The sequence below is a fragment of the Blennius ocellaris genome (genome assembly GCF_963422515.1).
Source record: "Blennius ocellaris genome assembly, chromosome: 8".
Taxonomy (NCBI): Eukaryota; Metazoa; Chordata; class Actinopteri; order Blenniiformes; family Blenniidae; genus Blennius; species Blennius ocellaris.
Window position 1 is genome coordinate 4,664,278 of NC_137657.1, and position 20,101 is coordinate 4,684,378.

At 43.9% G+C, this 20,101-nt stretch overlaps 1 protein-coding gene across 1 annotated transcript in view; it reads left to right on the forward strand.

Moving 5' to 3' along the window:
- The first annotated feature begins 1,930 nt into the window (after positions 1-1,930).
- znf385d (zinc finger protein 385D) overlaps positions 1,931-20,101 on the forward strand; it is a 122,045-nt gene continuing 103,874 nt past the window's right edge. The window contains 2 exon segments of the mRNA XM_080500245.1: positions 1,931-2,177; positions 16,537-16,679. Coding sequence (XP_080356371.1) covers positions 2,156-2,177; positions 16,537-16,679 — 165 coding nt within the window. The 5' untranslated portion in view covers positions 1,931-2,155.

Consider the following 20,101-nt stretch of genomic DNA (forward strand, 5'->3'; position numbering starts at 1 on the left):
AGAGGCTGTCTCATCAGTCAGAGGCGCTGTTGTGAGTGGAGATATTTCTTGGCGCTCGTCCAGATTCGGTACCGTCAATCTGTATCCCGTGCCTGCGTGCGGACTTCCACCGTTAAAAACCCATCTTGTTTTGTTTTGTGTTTTTTTTTTTTTCTCACTGTTCGCGTTAACATTAATGTTCCTCTTCCAACTCTTCTGTGCCAAAACCAGCTGTTACTGTTTCTGCAGCTGGCGACTCAATCTGCGTCGTACCAGCTGTACCGACTTTTAGACGGACGGACGGACGGATGATTTATTCATCCCGGAGGAAAATTAAATCGTGAGCATCTCTCAAATTAGACAGACTAAAACATATGTAAGAATAACAATATTACACTAAACAGTAGAAACAAGGTTTTTAAAAAATTATAAAGATCATGTACAATTAATTAAGATGTATGCCAGAAATAATGCAAATATATATATATATATATATATATATATATATATATATATATATATATATATATATATATATATATAGTCTTTATGAACAGGGTGCATGAGGAACTGTTTGCCATTGTATCTTGATAAAATATTGATCAGAACTTCCTCTTCCATTAAAAACATGTATTTTATCTTAATTGAAGACATTAAGTTGCTGTTTTCTCGTTATATTCTGGTGATCTAGCTCTCGTAGATGTAACTTTGTAATCCCCTCTGTCATAATAATACATTAACATGCATAAGATCAGAGTGAGAGTATCTCTCTTCAATACAAACTGGAAAATCACATCCTGTTGATAAATATTTACGAATAGAGACAGAAAAAAAACCAACACGAAAATGTACGACAGTTTACTTTGATTCCTCTGTTGTTGCGAAGCTCTTAAAGTGTTTCACCGCATTTAAAATGTGAGTCAAAGCTCCGCTGGCCAATGAAAGTTGAAAAGCAGCAGCTGGATAATGAATCATTAAGTGTTTTTATCGTTGGGGTGGTGGGGGGGTGGGGGGCTTCACTCCAATACGACCTGAGGAGACGAATCGTCTCACGAACGACGAGCCAAAACGTTTGAAAAAATACTGCAGAGTTTGTAACAATGACGGCCATCTTTCAGATTAGATCTTCTATCATGTTTATAAAACTGTATTGGTCCTTTTGGGAAGGTTTAAGAAATTAATAATTTCAGCATTACTACATAAAGAAATGGACAATGCAAGTAAAGGTCACTTTAAAACACATAAAAAGGGGATCTTACTTTTTAGTAATTCCAATGACCATCTATTAAAAACTGCCCTAAAAACACCTGTGAGCAGGATCCTTAATGCCCGAGTAACTAAAGAATTCAGTTTTGTGACACAGAAGCCGATGTCTCACAGAAACATGTTTCGAATGCGCGAGCGAGAGGAAGAAAGCGACGAGAGATGAAGAGCAGAGAAAAGGAGAAGAAGCAGAGATAGTTACAGAAATGGAAACGGGGTTGAGGAGGGATAAGGAAGCGGAGGAACTGAGGGAAGAAGTGGGAATAAAAGAAGGCAGAGAAAACGGAGAGCGAGCTGGTGGATGGGAGGCAGGGAGAGGGGAATAAGATCAAATAAAGGAGGGACAGCGAGGGGAAAACAAGAAGTGAGAGGGAGAGGGAGAGGCTTCGTTGACACATAAAACAAAGATGAGACAACTACAGAGAGAGAGAGAGAGAGAAGAGGAGAGAGAGAGAGAGAGAGGCTGTTACTGGAAAATGTAGATAGACACCTCGGAGAGAGAGACAAGAAAGAAGCGAAGGGATTCGGCATGTGGAGGGGCCAGCGAGGAGGAGGAGGAAGACAGGGGAGGGGAAGAGCTAAAGAGGAGGGGAGGGAACGAAAGAGGCAAGGGAGGACCAGTAGAGGAGAGAGAGAGCGAGAGAGAGAGAGAGAGAGAGAGAGACGGAGCTCCCTCCACAGACAGCAGCAGCAGCAGCAGCAGCAGCGTGCGACTCGCAGCATGCAGACTGACCACTGACGTTCTGCTGTTGGATTGAACACACATGCACAGGAAACACACACACACACGCGCACACACACACACACACCGCTGAGGAGTGTATGAGACATGCCCAGGCTGCCGTCCATGGACACACACACACTGGCAGGGCACCAGAGAGGAAATACAGCCAACCCCCGAGCCTGAGGAGCCATGGAGAGCAGCATGTTCTTCGGTGAGTGGGTTCTTTTTGTTATTTTTGCATTTTCGCATCCTTAACCTCGAACCTCGCACGTCTTTTTTGCACGACACTTGGATGGCCAACGCGTGTCACGGTCCTACTTTTTAGAGGGATGCTGGGAAGCAGCAGCAGCAGCAGCACCGGTTCCCATTGAGGGAGTGCGAAGTTGCACACCTCTGTTTGCTGCATGTGCTTCATGAGTGCAAAAAAAAAAAAAAAAAAATCACTTCCATTCATTCTGCCCGTGACTCGTTCCGGGAAACTGAAGAGAGTTTGTCACAAAATTAAAATGAAATAAATAAATAAATACATAAACTGTTGAATGAGGCTGCAGGAATCCACATAAGACGGGAGACGCCAGCCTCCAGAGGCACTGGATATTCTATGTGGGATATTTAGGGAAATCGTGAGGAAGGCCCCTTCTTATTAGTTTTTTTTCTTAATGAAAGCGACTGGAGGGGGCTTTGCAAGACTTAATGCGTGAGCGGCTTCTCGTCAAGTGCTCCTCTCACGGCTGGCTTTACAGCCACATCGGAGGAATAATTACACCGGGGATCCAGACTTCTGAGGGAGTGATTTGTGAAATGAAAGACTCGATTTTTTTTCCCCCTCTTCTTCTCCTTCTCATCCCGGGGATTAAGGCGATCTGAAGTTACAGAGCGTGGCTTGTAAGGGCGAGAGGGCTTTTCTCTTGCTATGCCTTACACACACACAGCGTGAGGGCGGAGGGGGTGGGGGTGGAGGAGGAGGAGGAGGAGGAGGGGTGGTGGGTGGAGGTGAAGGGAGGAAAAGGGAGCTTATAAATGAATAAGCTGTCAGGTGCACCGACAGCTTTGGGCTCTTTTTGAGATCCACCGCCGGCGTCGGTCAGGTGTGAAACTGCTTGGGAGGCGGAGGTAAAACAGAGGTGGTGCAGGTCTCCTTGGACGCTTGTGGCTTTTCAGCTTGGGCCCCGTTTCAAACCCCAGAGAAGCTTCTGCAGGCCCGAGAGGCTCTGTTTCGCCTGCGCTCTCGTCTGACAAAGTACTCCAGAGTGTCTTATCTCCACGGCTCGGCGGGAAACAAAACAATGGAGGGAGTAAAGGTCGGCGTCCTTTGCTCGGGATGTGCATCAGTTAAGCATTTTACGGCTTGCAGGTCCTGAGTGCTCTGCACAGGGGAAAATGGATTGCATCTCTTGAAAGATTAATAAACGCTGTTTGTCCGCTGGTTGCTGCTTCGCCGCTGTTTAACTGGAACATGCTTTCGATTGAAGCCGTTTTACGCGGGGCGATGGATTCCGGCCCGATCGCGTCTTCAAACACACGAATCAATAAAGAAAAAAGAAAACAAGCTTTGTCTCACGTACGTTTTAAAAAGTCGTACTCAGGCTCTTAGTGTTGTAGTGGTGGAAGGCCCGGAGGAGACGCCGCCTTTCAAGAAGCACGCCGCCGTCTTTTTGGTTAACCTCAGATTAGAGCGCGCATGGGAAGCGCTGGCCGGAGCCAGCGCTCGCAGGCAGCTGTGTTTATTAGTAAGCCGTGACGGCCGACGGAGCTGATCTGAGCTCCAAGACAAACACGTTCCGCACGCCGGTGGAGTTCATACAGTGAGAAGGTTAATTAGAAAATCTGTGAGGGTGTCGCTTTCAAAATCCAAGAGTGTTTTTAAGTTTAGCCTTTTGCGCTCACTTTGTTGGTATTAATAGGGGTGAAATGATTTTATCGTCGCCTCTCGGAGGGACGCTCTGATCCCGCGGCACGTTGAGGGGGTCAGAGAACACAATCAGCAAACTCCACGAGAACACAAAAGCGTTAATCGCATCTGTGACATCGTCGGCATATAAATGAGCTTCAGTGGCATTCAGATTTATCTAATAATTGGATTCGTATTTGCCGAGAGGAATCCGACGGAGACGGCGCTTTTGTTCGGCGGCTCTCCGGCAAACGTTGGGCGCTCGGCCTCCCCGGGTAGATCGTATCGGAGGATCCAGCAGGTCCACGACAGGAAGAGGGGAGAAGCACAAGACCGTTAAGCATTAATGCCAGTCGGCGTCTTCCAGGCGTCGTCTTTACCCGCCGCATAGTGCCGCCGCGGGAGGGAGAAAAGCTTGAGTCCACATGTGTGAATCCATCAGGAAGAGCAGTGACACGGAGCGGCAAAATAGTGGACGTGTTTATCAAACTCTCAAATCTCTTCATGACGGCCGTCACGACCTGTCAACCGTCGAATTTTGCTGAAATCCATCTTTTTTTCAAGTAAAAGACGTGCGACTGACTTCCGGTTTGTATCGCGACCAGTGACGAGCAACGTGATTGGTCAATCAATACCATGGGGTCTATATGTTTTTGAAAGGCGGCCTCTGATTGGTTCAGAACTCTCTGACTCATCCTTTTGCGTTCAAATGCTGAAGCAGAGAGGAGGAACGTTGAGGAATTTCCTTTCCAAGATGATCTATATTTAGATTATAGACTTATATCTGCAGAATCCAGACAGATGGGACTAGTTCTATGTACCTATGATCGATCTAATTTTTCACTTCCAGAAATACCGACATGTTTGGATAACTGCACATCATTCATGCTTCTCATTGAAGAATAAAATATTCTTTGCTGCGAAAATGCTGATTGTTTTGACAATCATGCTTGTTCCATCACCAATTTATGTGTGACTGTGACATTCTACGGTCTTGGGACTGCGCTATAGGAGACCTGCAGGGAATAAACATCTAATATTTAATTCTAAACTAATGAGAATAGAAACTATTTCACAGTTCAGAGTTTACAGTTTGTCAGTTCAGGGTGAAGATGTGTCAACTAGAGGGGGAATAAACAAGTACATGGAGGGATTTTTAGAGTGAGGCGAGTCAGGTACAGGTGGAAACCATCACCAATGAATAGAATGAGAAAAGGAATATATATATATATATATATATATATATAACTTTTAAGCACATTCTATCTTTATTATTGCAGACACAGGTCCATATATATAAAAAACAAAAATCGTCAGGGATTGAGGTGGTGCCCAGATGGATCCAAGTGAGGAGACACAAGGGTGAGGAGGGGAGACACAAGATGACGAGACACACAGACAGAGACGGGTTTAAATACACAAGTACGGGGTGGACACAGGTGGAACACAACGATAAAGAGCACAGAGAAGGAGAAGGCCATTGATTAATTGGAAACACGAGGTGAGACACACAGCGGTAGACACAGAGACCTGGCAAAAAAATGTAGAATGTGAAAAATGTAAAATGCATGCAGACTATTGTACCAGTGTCGTCTGAGTTTAGAGGAACATTTGTAGCAGCTGTAGCAAAAATCTACATGTCACAATTTAGTGTATTTGAAAATGTCCATCAATTCATATCTTCCTCAAATGTTTCACAAAGTCGGATCACATCTCAGTTCTGCATCATTACGTTTAAAAAAAAAAAAAAAAAAACCCAAAAAACCCTACATCTCTGAAAAAAGCCCCAGGCTCACTGCGTGGCAACTGGTTTGTGCTTAATTTGATTCATTGGAATTACGCTTAGTAAAATAAACCCCCGGAGCTCGGCAGGGCGACTGACATGATAAAGTTGTCAAAGCGGCATTATGCTGATGTGTTTATGAAACCGGTTGAATGGCAACAAAAAAAATAAAAAAAACGCAGTAAAGCGTCTGATGATTTGTTTCATGGAGTCGAGTCCTTAATGATCGTTAACAGCGTTTTAATGAGGAAACGTGTGTGTGTGTGTGTGTGTGTGTGTGTGTGTGTGTGTGTGTGTGTGTGTGTGTGTGTGTGCCTCCTGAGGCGTGGCGTGCAGCACGCGCTTGATTTGAGTCAGTGGAAACGTGGATGAGGCTTGTGGGGACGTTTCCTGCAGGTGTCGCAAAGTCGTCCCTGAAAACGCAACTTTTGGAAAATGGCTTCCAAAGAAAACACTCCCATCGCCGTGGAAACGGGGAAAACATGACTTTTTGAAAACGCTCTGACTCTTGAATACATTTGAATACTCCTGTTTGCACACGATTAGTCTTAACTGATCACATGAAAACAGCCTGTTCGTGTGAGAAGCTGATCTTTATTGATTAAAAAGCTGATTTATTTCACACACAAAAAATTATTGCCAGTGATTGAACTGCTGTTTCTATGATGATAAATGCAATTGATCAAATGTACAGATTTCATAATGAGCGAGGTCTTTTCACACAAATATCTGTTTCATGAGTAAAGTAAAGAACGTGAGTTTCCACCTCCACCACCGTATTACACAGTTTAAGTCTGGTCGACACACAAAGTTGAAGTACTTCATGAAGCTCAGTTTTGGTCTCCACCGCCTGCAGACTTTGAGAAAAATGTTGAGATAAGTCGTATCCCTCTTTACATTTCTCCCAGCAAATCATATCATGCTCTGAACTTGTGTAATCTATATTGGTGTAATTAAGAGGAATGTCTTAACGTGTCTATTCAAAATGAGAGAATCCAGAAAATAATAAAACTGTAAAACAAAGAGTCAAAGGATGTTATAATAACCTTATTTTTGAAGGCATAAAATAATGAATGAGGCTTCATTTTCCTTCACTGGCGAAGTCAAACACACCTTAGTTCATACAGCCCAGTTTTATCTGGACGGGTAGAATAATGACAAAACAACCTTTAGATTAAACTTTTCTAGTTTTACTTTGTTGTGGTGTTTGAGTACACGTGACCACAACATCTATATTTCCCCAAAACCGAACAATTAATACTGAAAATGGCTACAATTTCAACACAATTTTAATGAAACCTTCTGGTACAAAATACAATGAAATGTCGAGAAACTTCTCCTACTGTTGCATTATGGGTGTTTTCACAAACCCATGATGACAGCGTGGCCTTGAGGCCAATGTCACTGCAGCATCACCGATATATCCGTGTTGTGTCGTTTCCACTACTCTTTAGAAATTTGCTTTCAATAAAATCTATTTCTTTGCATTTATTAATTTTTTTTTTTTTTACAATTTTCTTGGTAAATTGGCAGGACTGGAGCCTCTTTCCGGATTTGGCTCACTCATATTTGACGCCCATGATCTATAGGGCATGTCCACACGAAGAAAAATAGACAGCAAAAACCCTCCGTCCACACGTCACTATGGACGCTGCTCAACACGACGCTTCAGGGCCTGTAGTACACCTGCCAGGCCTTTAGGGGCGCTGGGACTCACCAAACACACCAAAAACACAGAAAAAGAAAGAGCGCATAGAAATTTAGAAGTAGATTCCTGCTCTTAAACCTCTATAATTCTAGTTCTATAGGTCTATGGCCGCGCTCTTCCTGCTGTTAGCATCACGTATCTCCACTGGAGCTTGTAGTCCATGATTGTTGTGGTTATTTGATGACATCACGTGGAGAGGGGGGGGGGGGGGGGGGGGCGATTACCTCATCTTTTTCCCACAGATGATCGTCTTTGTGAGCCGGGCTTTTAGAATTTCCCCACTCTGGGACCCGTGTTCAAAAAAACCTGTTTTTACGCCTCATGTGGACGACAGGCTCAAAACAGCTCATTTAGGTGAACCAGTGTCCTGGCGTCTCAGCTCTGTCCCACTACCAGTGTCCTGGCGTCTCAGCTCTGTCCCACTACCAGTGTCCTGGCGTCTCAGCTCCGTCCCACTATAGACAGATTCTTGCACATGTTGTCTGTCTCCTTGCTCCTGCGAGCTTCAGCCAGCAGCTACGGCCACGACGCAGCTTTATTAGGATTTTGTGCAGGTTCCAGTGTGAGAGCTAAATAAGCAGTCTGCCCGTTGCCGTCTTGCGGTGTGAGTTTTACATAGCGGGAGCTGGAGCTTCCAGCGGAGAGACTTCCCCTCGCTGTGTAAACAAGTTCAGCACTGGAGAGATTGTTTGGAGGGGTACCATGCATACAATCAGACTTCTTATTCCGGCGACCTTCAGGATTTTATTTGTTTGGCTCCGGGTTGTTTTTTTTTTATTTGTTTGTTTTGCATATATCAACAAATGCTCGTGACAGGTAAAACGGACCCAGCGAGACGAACCCCAAGAAGTCCCCCACCCGCTAGTTATTTTACCGACAGCGACCCACCGGAGAATTTAGAAACTGTCGCCATAATCCAAATATTAACATTCGCAGCTGAATTGAAGTTAAATATTGACAGACTTTTTTTACAAAGTGATAATCATGCGTGGTATCTGCGTTTGCCACTTTTGCTTTTTTTTTTTTTTTTCTGTCCCCCGTCTCTGTGCAGGAGGGACTGTGAAGTCAGTCAGACGCTCTGGACTCGGGGTGAAAGTTCACTTTACCAGCCGTGGACTCCTTCACCCCCTTTTTCAGCCTTGTAATTTCCTCCTGCGCTGGCGGTGACAGACGCTGCGGGCTGGAATGTGTATTTGTTTGGGCATGTTGGCCGGGATTGTTGCATTTACCTTTCAACAACAAAGGGCCTGATTCACTGACATCCTGCGTTGCAAAACTGATTGCGCTCTTTTGTTGGGGGGGGGGGGGGGGTGGGGGGGGGGGGGGGGGGGGGGGGGGAGGGGGGGGGGGGGGGGGGGGGGGGGGGGGGGGGGGGGGGGGGGGGGCGCTTCTACGGGTGATTTGCTAAAAATAACACGGTGCACTAACAGGAAAGATCTATGAGTTTAGAATTTGATTACATAAGAAAGATCTGCTGGTATATTGCTTCCATGTTCATGTGCTTATCCTCGCCATGAAGTTGTGCAGGAAGTTATCCGACGTGTCGGCAAATGAATAAAACATCATCTAGAACAGAAGTGTCAAACATATTTCAGTTCAAGTGGCCCCATGGTTTGATCTTGATGGGTAAAATAGAGCCATAACAACCTTTACATTAAAATTTTTAAGTTTTTAATCAGAATATACGTGATGAAAATGTTGATTTTTCCCCCCTCCCACAAAACATGAAAAATGACTCTTTTAATGAAACCTTTTGGTGCAAAATACAGTGAAACTTCCTGAAAATGTCTCCTATAACTGTTGCATTCTGGGAGTTTTTACAAACTCACCCTGACAGCGTGGCTTTGAGGCTAATGCTCATTGGCTATCCTTCATGGCAGCTTCAGCGACATCTCAGGACGGGTCCCAGTGTTGTGTACTGACGATGTCCTGAAGGAGTTTGCTTAAAAGTAAAATCTATGTTTTCTTTGCAATTTTTACAATTGAGCTTGGTATTTTGTCTTGCGGGTCGATTTTGGTCGATGTTTAAAGATATTATCATTCAGCGTTTCAAACGCGGTTAAAATCACCTCTAACGGCACAAACATGTTTCATGTAGGAAATCATGTTAAACACGTTTGATTAGTATGGAAATCTATTGAAATCTATTACTCCAGTTATCCACCTTTGTCAGTTTTATAAAAACAAGTTATGGCTGATCAACAACCAAACTTCAGACTATCATGCACTAAAAAAAAAAAAAAAATATATATATATATATATATATATATATATATATATATATGAAAAATGGCACTTTATTTATGTCAGACTGCTGAGTAAGCACTTTAATATTTGCACTTTATGGTAGTTTTTTTTTGGAAGAATTATTTTATCATATTGTTTTTCATATGTTTTTCATTGTTTTTCTATGTTTGTCAGCTCGTCTGGTTTTATGTGGGACAACGGACGGAAAGGAGCATTTTGAGAAATCCGGCATATTTACGCTGACCTGGTGAAGCGTGCACATTAATATGCATCGTGCCGTCCAAATAAACAAACAAATGGAATATTTTGCACAAACTCTTAAAATCTGTATTCATGAAAACAGATGGTGAATCGATGTGCTTTCTAGATCTATAGTTAGTAGATCAGTTTCCACTTGAGCGACCCGTAGCGGATCAGGCTCAAATTATTCACCGTTTATTTGTCTGCTGGAGATTCGGGGACGTGCACGACGTTAGAAAACTTTTAAATTGGTAATTAGGGGAGTTTACAAGAGCGGCTCTGGAGTGCGTTAGACTTTTTATTTCCCCAATTTTTTTCAACCACGAGCGCTCCGACTGAGTCACTCAGTGTTTGGCCGCGGAGGCAGCGTGACTCCACTGTGTGTTCCTAACCCTGCCCAATTGAAATCATAATACTTTCGTAATCTCTTGACTTTCGGCTTGTACTCGTGCCATCGGTATCTGTATTTGTTTGTGAGCGAGTGGGAACGTAATTTCATCTGTAATGAAAAGCACATGCGACTGCCTCCGTGTGTTTTGTTTTTTTTCTGGAGGGTCGAATTATAAAGATCTAGATTTATTATTATGCAATTTGTTGAAATATTGGATGTGATTGGAGGCAGATTTTGGACTCACTCGGTGGGGAATTGTTTAAATATGGAGAGAGAGAGAGGGAGAGATTGACACTTGTGGTTTGGAGTGAGAATTCTTCAGTGATTGGATCAGTTGCTGTAAAGTTTGGTTTAGGCTCCGATAATCCCCGACTCTGCAGGAGCTGCAGCAGCTCCCAGTGCCTCCATCAGGGCCTCCATTCAGTTCAACTGGTTTCTCATGAAACATCCGCAGAGAAGTGAGAGAACACGAAATACGAACAGGGCTGACGTTTTAGCTTGTGGCTAAACAATCAAGATGTAGATCTTATAGAAGATTAAAGGATCGCATGCTTTTATCTTCATTAATCCATAAACTAAACAAGTCTTTTTTTTTTTTTTTTTTCCCAGCGAGAAGTCGACTCAGCAGTTATGCTACTGGACAGTTACCAGTATGTAAGGTCTCATTTTCCCAGTGTTCATTAAGAGGAACAAGCAACATGGCCGCCGGCAGCGGTCATCACATTAATCAACCGGGAGGGTGGAGGATATGAACCATTTAGGTGCAAATTTATTTCCACACATTTGTTGCACAGCTGGTTAAATATTCACCAGCAGGAACAAGCTTGTTTCAGAAAAATTCTAATAACTTTGAAGCCTTTAGATTTCTTAAAACTGCCGCCTTGTTGAGTCAAGTTGAATTTGTATGTGGGAATTCTCATAAAGTTCCCACGTTCCCAGTGGGAAACTCCAAGTTTGCATTTTTCCCACTTGTAGGTGGAGCTGTAAAAACCTCCCGCTAACTCATTTCAACAACCTGTCATAGATACATGTATTCTTTTCTGGGTTTTCTTTTGTTTTTCAATTTCAAAAACAGAAAATCCAGTAAAATGCGTTTTTCCACTCATGAAGCACATTATGTGACATGAATGTCTCTTTTTTTTCTCTCTCTCTCTCTTTCATTTTAGTGCTTTGAAGTATTATGATGCAAAATGTTGCGGCTTTGACCAAAACCCTGTTTGGTCCCTCAGACCAGCTTCTGAAAGCGCCCAGAAAATTCACACTTTCCCAGTTGGAACTTCACAGAAAGATGTTTCTTTTTCCACCAGGAAGCAGAAACATTCTCACCTTTTTATGTACCACTTGTAGTTTGTTTTGTAATTTATTTTAATTCTATTTCATTGTTGATTCTGGATGGATGGATGGATGGATGGATGGATGATAGATGGATGATAGATAGATGTACGCATGTGATTGACTGATTGATGGATGGATGGATGGATGGATGGATGGATGGATGGATGGATGGATTGATGGATTGATTGATTGGATCGATAATGAATGGATGATAGATGGATTGGGTGGATGGATGGATGGATGGATGTAGTTGATTGATAGATTGGATGGATGATGGATGTATTTGATGGATGGATGGATGGATTTTTTGGATGATAGATGGGAGGATGGATGGATGCATGTATTTGATTGATGGATTGGATGGATGGATGATAGATGGATAGATGGATGCATGGATGGATGCATGTATTTGATTGATGGATTGGATGGATGATAGATGGATGGATAAATGTATTGATGGATGGATGGATGGATTTTTTGGATGATAGAGGGATGGATGGGAGGATGGATGGATGCATGTATTTGATTGATGGATTGGATGGATGGATGATAGATGGATAGATGGATGCATGGATGGATGCATGTATTTCATTGATGGATTGGATGGATGATAGATGGATGGATAAATGTATTGATGGATGGATGGATGGATTTTTTGGATGATAGATGGATGGATGGGAGGATGGATGGATGCATGTATTTGATTGATGGATTGGATGGATGGATGGATGGATGATGGGAAGTTCTTTATATAACGAAGACTATCAAAGGGTGTTGATGGTCTTTTTTGAATTTAACATGACGGCGAGCGCCTCATTCCTGGACTACTTCTTATTTTGTACTTTGTATTTCCCCACATGAGGCCCAGGACAGACGGACACGCTCATGAATGGACGGACGCACTAAATCCTGCATTCCGCTGTGGAACGACATGGTTTTTTTTTACGAGTTTCTTCTCCTCCACTTCATTTTGGTCATTTTCCCTTCCTTGGCGTTGACCAAGCGGTTGGAGCGTTCCAGCCCTCGTAACGCCGTCTTGGATGATGCAGGTCTATTAAACGGACGGACGGACGCGTTTAACGGTGTGACTTTCTTTTCCGTGGTCAAACAGTAAAACTGAGAGGACAATGTCACGGACTTGATTTCACATCATCACCGCCACTGCATGACCACGCCACTTTCAGCTATAATGTGACGATAACCCCCCCCCCCCCTCGGTATTCGGTCGACAGCGGACGCTCAAGAGGCAACGTGGGATCTTCAATGATGTCGAGCAATTTCATCCCCGTCAAGTCGACCGTGTCGGGAGAATAACCAGACTTTATTGTGATTCCATTCGCCGGTGGAACAAATAAGCTGTGCGATGTGTCCAGAGCTGTCGAAGAGACCCCACACTTTGGGCCGCGGCACGCCGGATTTCATCTTCTATCAATCAGCAAACCAAACATGAACCCCCCCCCCCCCCGACCCCCCATCAGGCAAATTTCGGCGCGTCGCTCCTGCAGACTAATCCTCCACGTCGGGCCGTTTTCACTGAGCACGTCGGGGCTGATGAACGGTGGGTTCGGCGGGCTGACGTCAGGGCCGGCGGCGTGTCGGGCGTCCCATGACCCCCCCCCCCCCCCCCCCCCCCGGCAGAAAGGACATGCTTTGTTAAAAAGCCGGGACGGGGACGTGCCTCCACATGAGAGACGGCATGTGTTCCGTCTTCTAACAGATGGCAGCGCTCCGGCGACTGGCGGGAGAAGACAGGAAGACGGAGTCAGGGGGGGGGGGGGGGGGTGGTGGAGGGGTGGAGGGTGTGTGGTTTTCCCCCATTTTATGACTTTGGCTTTTTATTTACCCCTAACCACTGCCTGGGGACTGAAACGTGGCAAATCTTGTTTTCATTTGTTCCCGAGACTGTAGTTTGATACCGTATCTGCTCGGCTTTCAGAGCCGTGACTTCCACTGCTGTTAAACGTGGAGCGATATAAAAAAAAAAAAAAAGAAGTCATCCCTCTGGTTCTCATTATAGCTCTTTTTTTTTTTTTTTTCCCCCTGAAATAGCTTATTTAATTCCTAATGTTTTGGAAGACTGTGACAGCTTTTTTTTGGTTTTTTCTTTTCTTTTTTTCATTCCCGCCGTGTTGAACTCAGACTTGTGCCGTTTCCAATTGGTGCTTTAAATGGTGCTCTGCTGGCGTGGCTCGCTCACATCACAATAAAAGTGAAGTATTTACTTTTTTGTTTTTCCTGGAGATGTGTGGGCCAGCCCCCCCCCCCCCCCCCCCCCCCCCCCCTTTCTCTCTGTTTGTCGTCTCTCTCTCTCTCCCGCGACAAATTCAACACAAAAAAACAATCTGGTTTTTCGGAGATAAAAATCATCACTTCACTAAGTGGTCGTCTGCAATGGAGGAGTCTCAGAGGACAATTTGGAAGAAATCAAATTTGAGGGCGATTACAAGCATGTGAACCGCAGTTTGCAAGTGTTGGAACGAGACTGTTGGTGGTAAAAGTGTTGAAATGTTTTAATTTGTCCTTTATTTGTACAAACATAAAACACCAAATGTAGGATAGCACTCTAGTTTCCGTCGGTACTTGTCATGACACAGGGTTGTATTCTGGAGCCCAGGAACACAAGGAACTGGAAGGAATAAACAAGAGTACAGGACCTCATGCCCAATATATCCTGGAGACATTCATACAGTCAGACTCAGGCGAAACACATCAGGGCGGGCAGCAGCAATCAGACACAAGCGGTGGCGGGGTGGCGGGTCAAGCAGCCCGAAAACCAGAGACGGTGTGTGAATTCAAAATATAAACACACTTTAGATTTTCTCCCGGATTTGAACAAAAGGTGTTTTTATTAATGACTGACTGGCGGCACTGAGGGTTTTGTACTGTAATGTGTTTATTGCAATGTGCACAATGCTCAAGCACACTATTCTGAAATGTCCTTTTATTCATTTTCTGAAGGTAGAGGCGTTGATAAAAAAGCTCTGACTGGGAGAACAAGATGCTTTGCCAAAACAAAAGGTGGTGCAATTGACTATTTAATTATCATGTCATCAGTTTATGGAAGAAATTGGAAGAAGTGTGCTCGTTGCTAAAAATGGCCACTGGCCCTTTAAAAGGCAAAAACATTCTGATCATAAAATGAAAAAAATTCCATTGATAATCTGTAATATTGCAGGTTTCAGTCGGTGGAATATATCTGCCTTTAAGTGAACAGTTGGTGTGTCTTTGAGGCAGGACAAAATGCTCAAACAAGGATTTAAGTGACTTTGACAGTGAATATGTCAGAAGAGCTCTGAAATTGCAGCTTGTGTGGTTTTTTTTCCTGATCTGCGGCGTGCGGTGAACGACTGTCGGGGTCATGGGAAGCCGAGGATCACTGAAGCAGGTGGGGAGCAGAGGCCTTACGTATGAGATGAACCAAATTAAACTTTACATCTTGGACAATCAGCAGGCAGTAGCTTCTCATTGGTTTCAAAGTGAAATGGTCAAACTACATCATTCAGGTAATTTTGTCTGGATGTTCACATTATCGTCCATTATGGGTTTTTTTTCTGGTTCTGGATATTGAACAAAATCCAGCATTAACCTAGTAATTTATTACAGAAGAGAAGAATCCTGTGGTTCTCATTATATATATATATATATATATATATGTATATCCACTGTGATGTCACTGTCTTCAGTGCTAATTCTCATATAATCTTACGTAAACTTAGACCCCCGTTTATTTAAATGTTGGACCCCAACATGATAAACGAATTTATGCACATATCAAAATCATTGTTGCATATGGGAAATTGTGGGTAAATAAATAAATAAATAAATAAATAAATAAATAAATAAATAAATAAATAAATGCAAATAATAACATTATAAAAATAATAAAATCAAATAATATTAAATTAAATAATGAAGAAAGAAAGACATGCAGAAAAGGGTGTAGTTTTCCTGTATGGCCACTGGTGGGTGCTGTTGGCTGTTTCCTTAATGGACATGTGTGACAAGAGAACAACACTACTGTAATTATAAAAAAATGGGGCTATGTGGACATTCGTAGGGACAGACGATTAAGTTGGATTGTTATCACGGTGACTGTCAAAATAAAACTACCAAAGTTGTTGTTCGTCTACTTGTGCACGTGCAGAACTATTCATTACGGTCGTGGTGCTCATACGCAGGAGCAGCATTTTCAAAAAGTTGCATTTTCCCCTGTTTCCATGGGGACAAGTGTCTGAGTGTTTTCAAAAACGTCCACCTCGGGAAAGCCTGCTATGCTTTCTAATGATTTGTCCAAAAGCAGAGGAAGCTGGTCCAAAACAAGGGTTGTTTCCTTGTGACATACTGATGATCAGCTGTGAATCAGATGAGGCTGAATGGAGGATTTTATTGGATTTTACTCGAGTTTGACTTGAAATAAATCCCGTGTTGTCACAGTCCGGGGGTCCTTTGACTGTGATTCAATGTTTTTTCTACCTTGTGATAAACTGAGCTGAACTCAAGGTCCACTTACTTGCTTCATCATTGCTCTTTACCATGGAAACAGTCTGACAGAGTCCTCATCAGACAAGCTGTGTTCTAAAAGCACCAACAAGAGGTCGACCTCGTGGATGAATAATGCAATCGCCAGCATCAAATTTGAAAGCAATTCAATCCCGGGACAGACAGAAAGTAGACTCTTAGTAGAAAATGATGAATTATCACACTAAAACCATGTAAATCCGATATCTCATGGATTTCCATGCCATCCAGTGAAACAGCTTTGGTTTGAATCCCATCAGTTGGAGCTGATCTGGGAGCTGTTGTGTCTTGGCAGGTCTTGGAGGCACGGAGCGGCGACACGGTGCCGCGTTTTCCACCGACTAAACAGTCACATGTTGAGGGTTCGCTGTCAGATTCTGGCCAGAGCCTCTTCTTTTCCTCCCCCCCTGCTGACCATGTCCCCCCCCCCCCCCCCCTCCCTCCCTCCCTCCCACAGGTAACACATGTCAAAATGGCCTGATGCCGGCTTTGGTGCGTCCCGCCCTGCCTGCTGTCCAGACTTCGCTGGGACTGAAGCAGTTATTCCCGATTCCTCTGGATGCAGCCTCGGCGGTCCGCCTCTTCCCGGGATTCAACACGGTGAGTCTCCTCTGCCGCTCGCTGCTTGTCAGGCGTTCTGCTCGCCGGTCTTTCTGGATATTTCAACCGTGTTTTGATGGACATCCATTAGATTCATTGGGTTTTTCTGTATAAAGGAAGTTGAATTGAATTGAATCAAATTCCATCGGTGGAGAAAACTGATCCCCAACTGCTAAAAACGGGTTTATACACATTATTCAGAATCCCACATTGTCATTTTCAGTGGCGTATGCAATCATTTTCCTTGACTTTGCTTCACGTTGTGGTTCTTGAGAGTCTGTGTTATTTTTATTTTTTTTTGCATTATGCCGTCTTCCATGACTTTTAGTCACTTCATTTCCTGTTTCCTTATCATCCCAATGTCCTGCGGTTTCCTGCTTTATATAAGAAACCCAACAGACTTTGGGTCATCCGTATCCAAATGTTTGATTTAATCTGTCACAAAAAACATCTGCATACCTGATGGCAATTTAATTGCTTGTTTTATTTTTTAATATAATAAAGAAGCGAACCAGATTGTTCATGGAAAATTCATCCTGATATTCATCTGTAATTTCAACACGAAGCTCCATTTTTCTTTGTGTTTGTCATAGAAAGTTGAAGCCATTCATGTATCATTTTTTTTTCCTTTTCATGCTTTACTGATAATTTGAATCACACCATTTAAAACGGCTTCATTTCCCTCCTATAATAGACGCACACCATCCCATGGTAGTCATTCATACATTTTCAAAAGTCCCCAGCCGCTCGTCTGTCATCAGGCCAAAACCCTGCTCTTTTTCCAAACCCAGCATATAATATCTCTCCATCTGAAAGACGAATATCTCCTCAATCTGCCCGTTCCTCGTGACCTTTGTTTCATTTGTTATTACTCGCCTCAGAGCTGCAATATGGGCGCTTTTCACTGCGAGGCAACGAGGTCCAACCTCCCTGTTGATGCAGCTGTCTTTTTTTTTTTATTAAGTGATGTGTCACACAGTTGGCTATAAAACATCCATTTAAAGATGACTCTTATGCAACTTGTGCAACAGCTTGAAATAGGAGGAGTGTGTCCTCTTCGCACGGACGCTGGAGAAAAAGTCGTTTCTATGGAGAAATGTATGTTTTTCTCCTGCAAACATTTGGAGTCTGCAAGCCCATCTCCAACCGCCTCTGCAGACTTCTGGACATTTTCCTGCGTCGGCCGATCCGTCGGGACAAATGTCGACTGTTGTGTTTACTCTGCGGGTCGTTTGCGTTATTCCACCTCGTCCATACCGATGTTAAGGTCTCAGGTTCAGAGCTGGTGAGCTCCAGTGCAGATATGTGTCTCTTGGAGGAGCTCGCCAGCAAAAGTAAAGCTCATCTCCTGGTTCACGTTCACATCTGGTTTTGCTTTGAAGCCAGACATGAAGACACGCTGTGGTTTACTTATTAAACAAAACGTGAAAACAAGCTTTCCATCCACCTGTCGCCAAGTCTGGACAAAACATGACGGTTGCACTGGTTAAAAACAATACAGTTTAAAAAATCATCATTGGCAGCGTGAAGATCCATCCGTCTATCTTTGTATTTATTTCTTGTGAATGATTACCCGTATAAGACGTATGAACTTTTGAAAGTCGTCTTCTTTCTACGAGATGGGTAGAGTCAACCCTCAGACAGCAAAGACTACCAGGAGTTTTCATGTTCTCCCTTTTCTCCAGTGGGATTTTCTCACTTGAAGATGGCCGGTGAGCCTGAGTGAGCCACCCTCCCTCCCTCTCTCCCTCCCTCCCTCCCTCCCTCCCTCCCTCCCTCCCTCCCTCTCTCCCTCCCTCCCTCCCTCTCTCCCTCCCCAACCACAGCAGCTTCCTCCTGCTGAACATGGGAAAAATAGACATTCACCTTGTGTAAATCTATGTATTTGGTTCCTTTACTTTATTATATACACAGCAGGACCTCTGAGGAAGGGACCTGGTAAGAGCGGACCCCCAGTACTGAGCGGACACGTGGCTGTTCCTGGACACATATTTAACTGTTAACACACCGTGATGAGGGTCAACCTGCCACACGTGGACAACGGACTGGTTTTCCTGGCAAATATCGAGCTGAGTGGACACTGAAACGGCAAAAATACTAAAATGACAGGTTGGGAATCCCCCTAAAGGGGCCCTCGGCTTGCTGTCGCTGTGTATTGGATGGAAGGGCGCCTCCCGGAGAGCGCTGACATTGGGAACATATTGGATGGCGTTAACGACGTAACTTGAAACTAGGGCTGCGCGATTATGGAAGAAAATCATAATCACGATTATTTTATAGTACGTCACTGCTAGCCACCATTAGCATTACTTAGCTTTAAAATGACACACAACCTAAACCACTGGTGTGTCACGCTGTTATGATCATCATCAATATATGTTAGTTTACAGCAGGTATGTCAACGCAGGAAACCATACATTCATAACTTTTTTGGGAAATTTAAAAGTAGCGACGTCTCGCTAAGTCGCTCACGCCGGCGTGTTCGGGTTAATTGTGGCTGCACCGGAAAAGGCACCACATAATGGTTTTTCCTCGACGACATGAATTCTGAGATCGTCTGGAGCCAAACTCGTAATGACGATTAAAATTTGATTAATTGAGCAGCTCTACTTGAAACCCTGTTGGACGTGGGGGGGGATTAGGGGAACCCCTCTAATGGGGCCCTTCGCTTGCCATCCATCAGAGAATGCGGTGGTGCTCTTTCCTGGGGGCCCCAGTGGGTTTCAAAGTCCCCTGATAGGCGATAGATGGAATATGCGAGTCTCGTTCCCCCACAATGAACAACTCCAGTCTCTTTTCTTTATTTTCTCCTTCCATGTTTGAAACTTTGGCCTCTCAGTAGCTGGTGTGAACAGGTTTGGCGGCATGTTGCTGCCCCGGCGTTATTCAATTTGCAAGCGTCAAAGAACTCGCTTCTCGAATGGAGCCTTCAACCAGCGAGCACTTACTGTACTGGGACGCATCACGCCTGGTATGGATCTATTGATTTACCTTTTCTTTTCTTTTCTAAAGTAGAAAGTAATTATGAGGAAATATGTGGCCTCACGAGGCCGGATCTGCCAAGGTCATCAAAAAAAAAAAAAAAGAAAAAGTGATGACTCATGTATGAATGAAAATCCCCGATAAACAAAAGCCTGGATGGCTGGAAGGACGGCTCGTTTCAAAATCAGCTTTGGCTGAAAATGTGTAAAAGGACATGGAACATGGAGGTGGTGGGGGTGAAAGAGTGGAAGAAGGGGGGCTGGGGGAGGGGGGGTGTTGTTTCTTCAGGGAGGGTTTCATGAGAAACGTCACCATTCCCTTCTCCCCATCTAATCTGTGTTTAACACACTTGTCTGCAGATAATGAGCAATACCCTGGAAACGCTGCTACTCGATTAACACAAAGGTAATCACCTCTTGCTCTCCCGTCCCGCCGCCGCT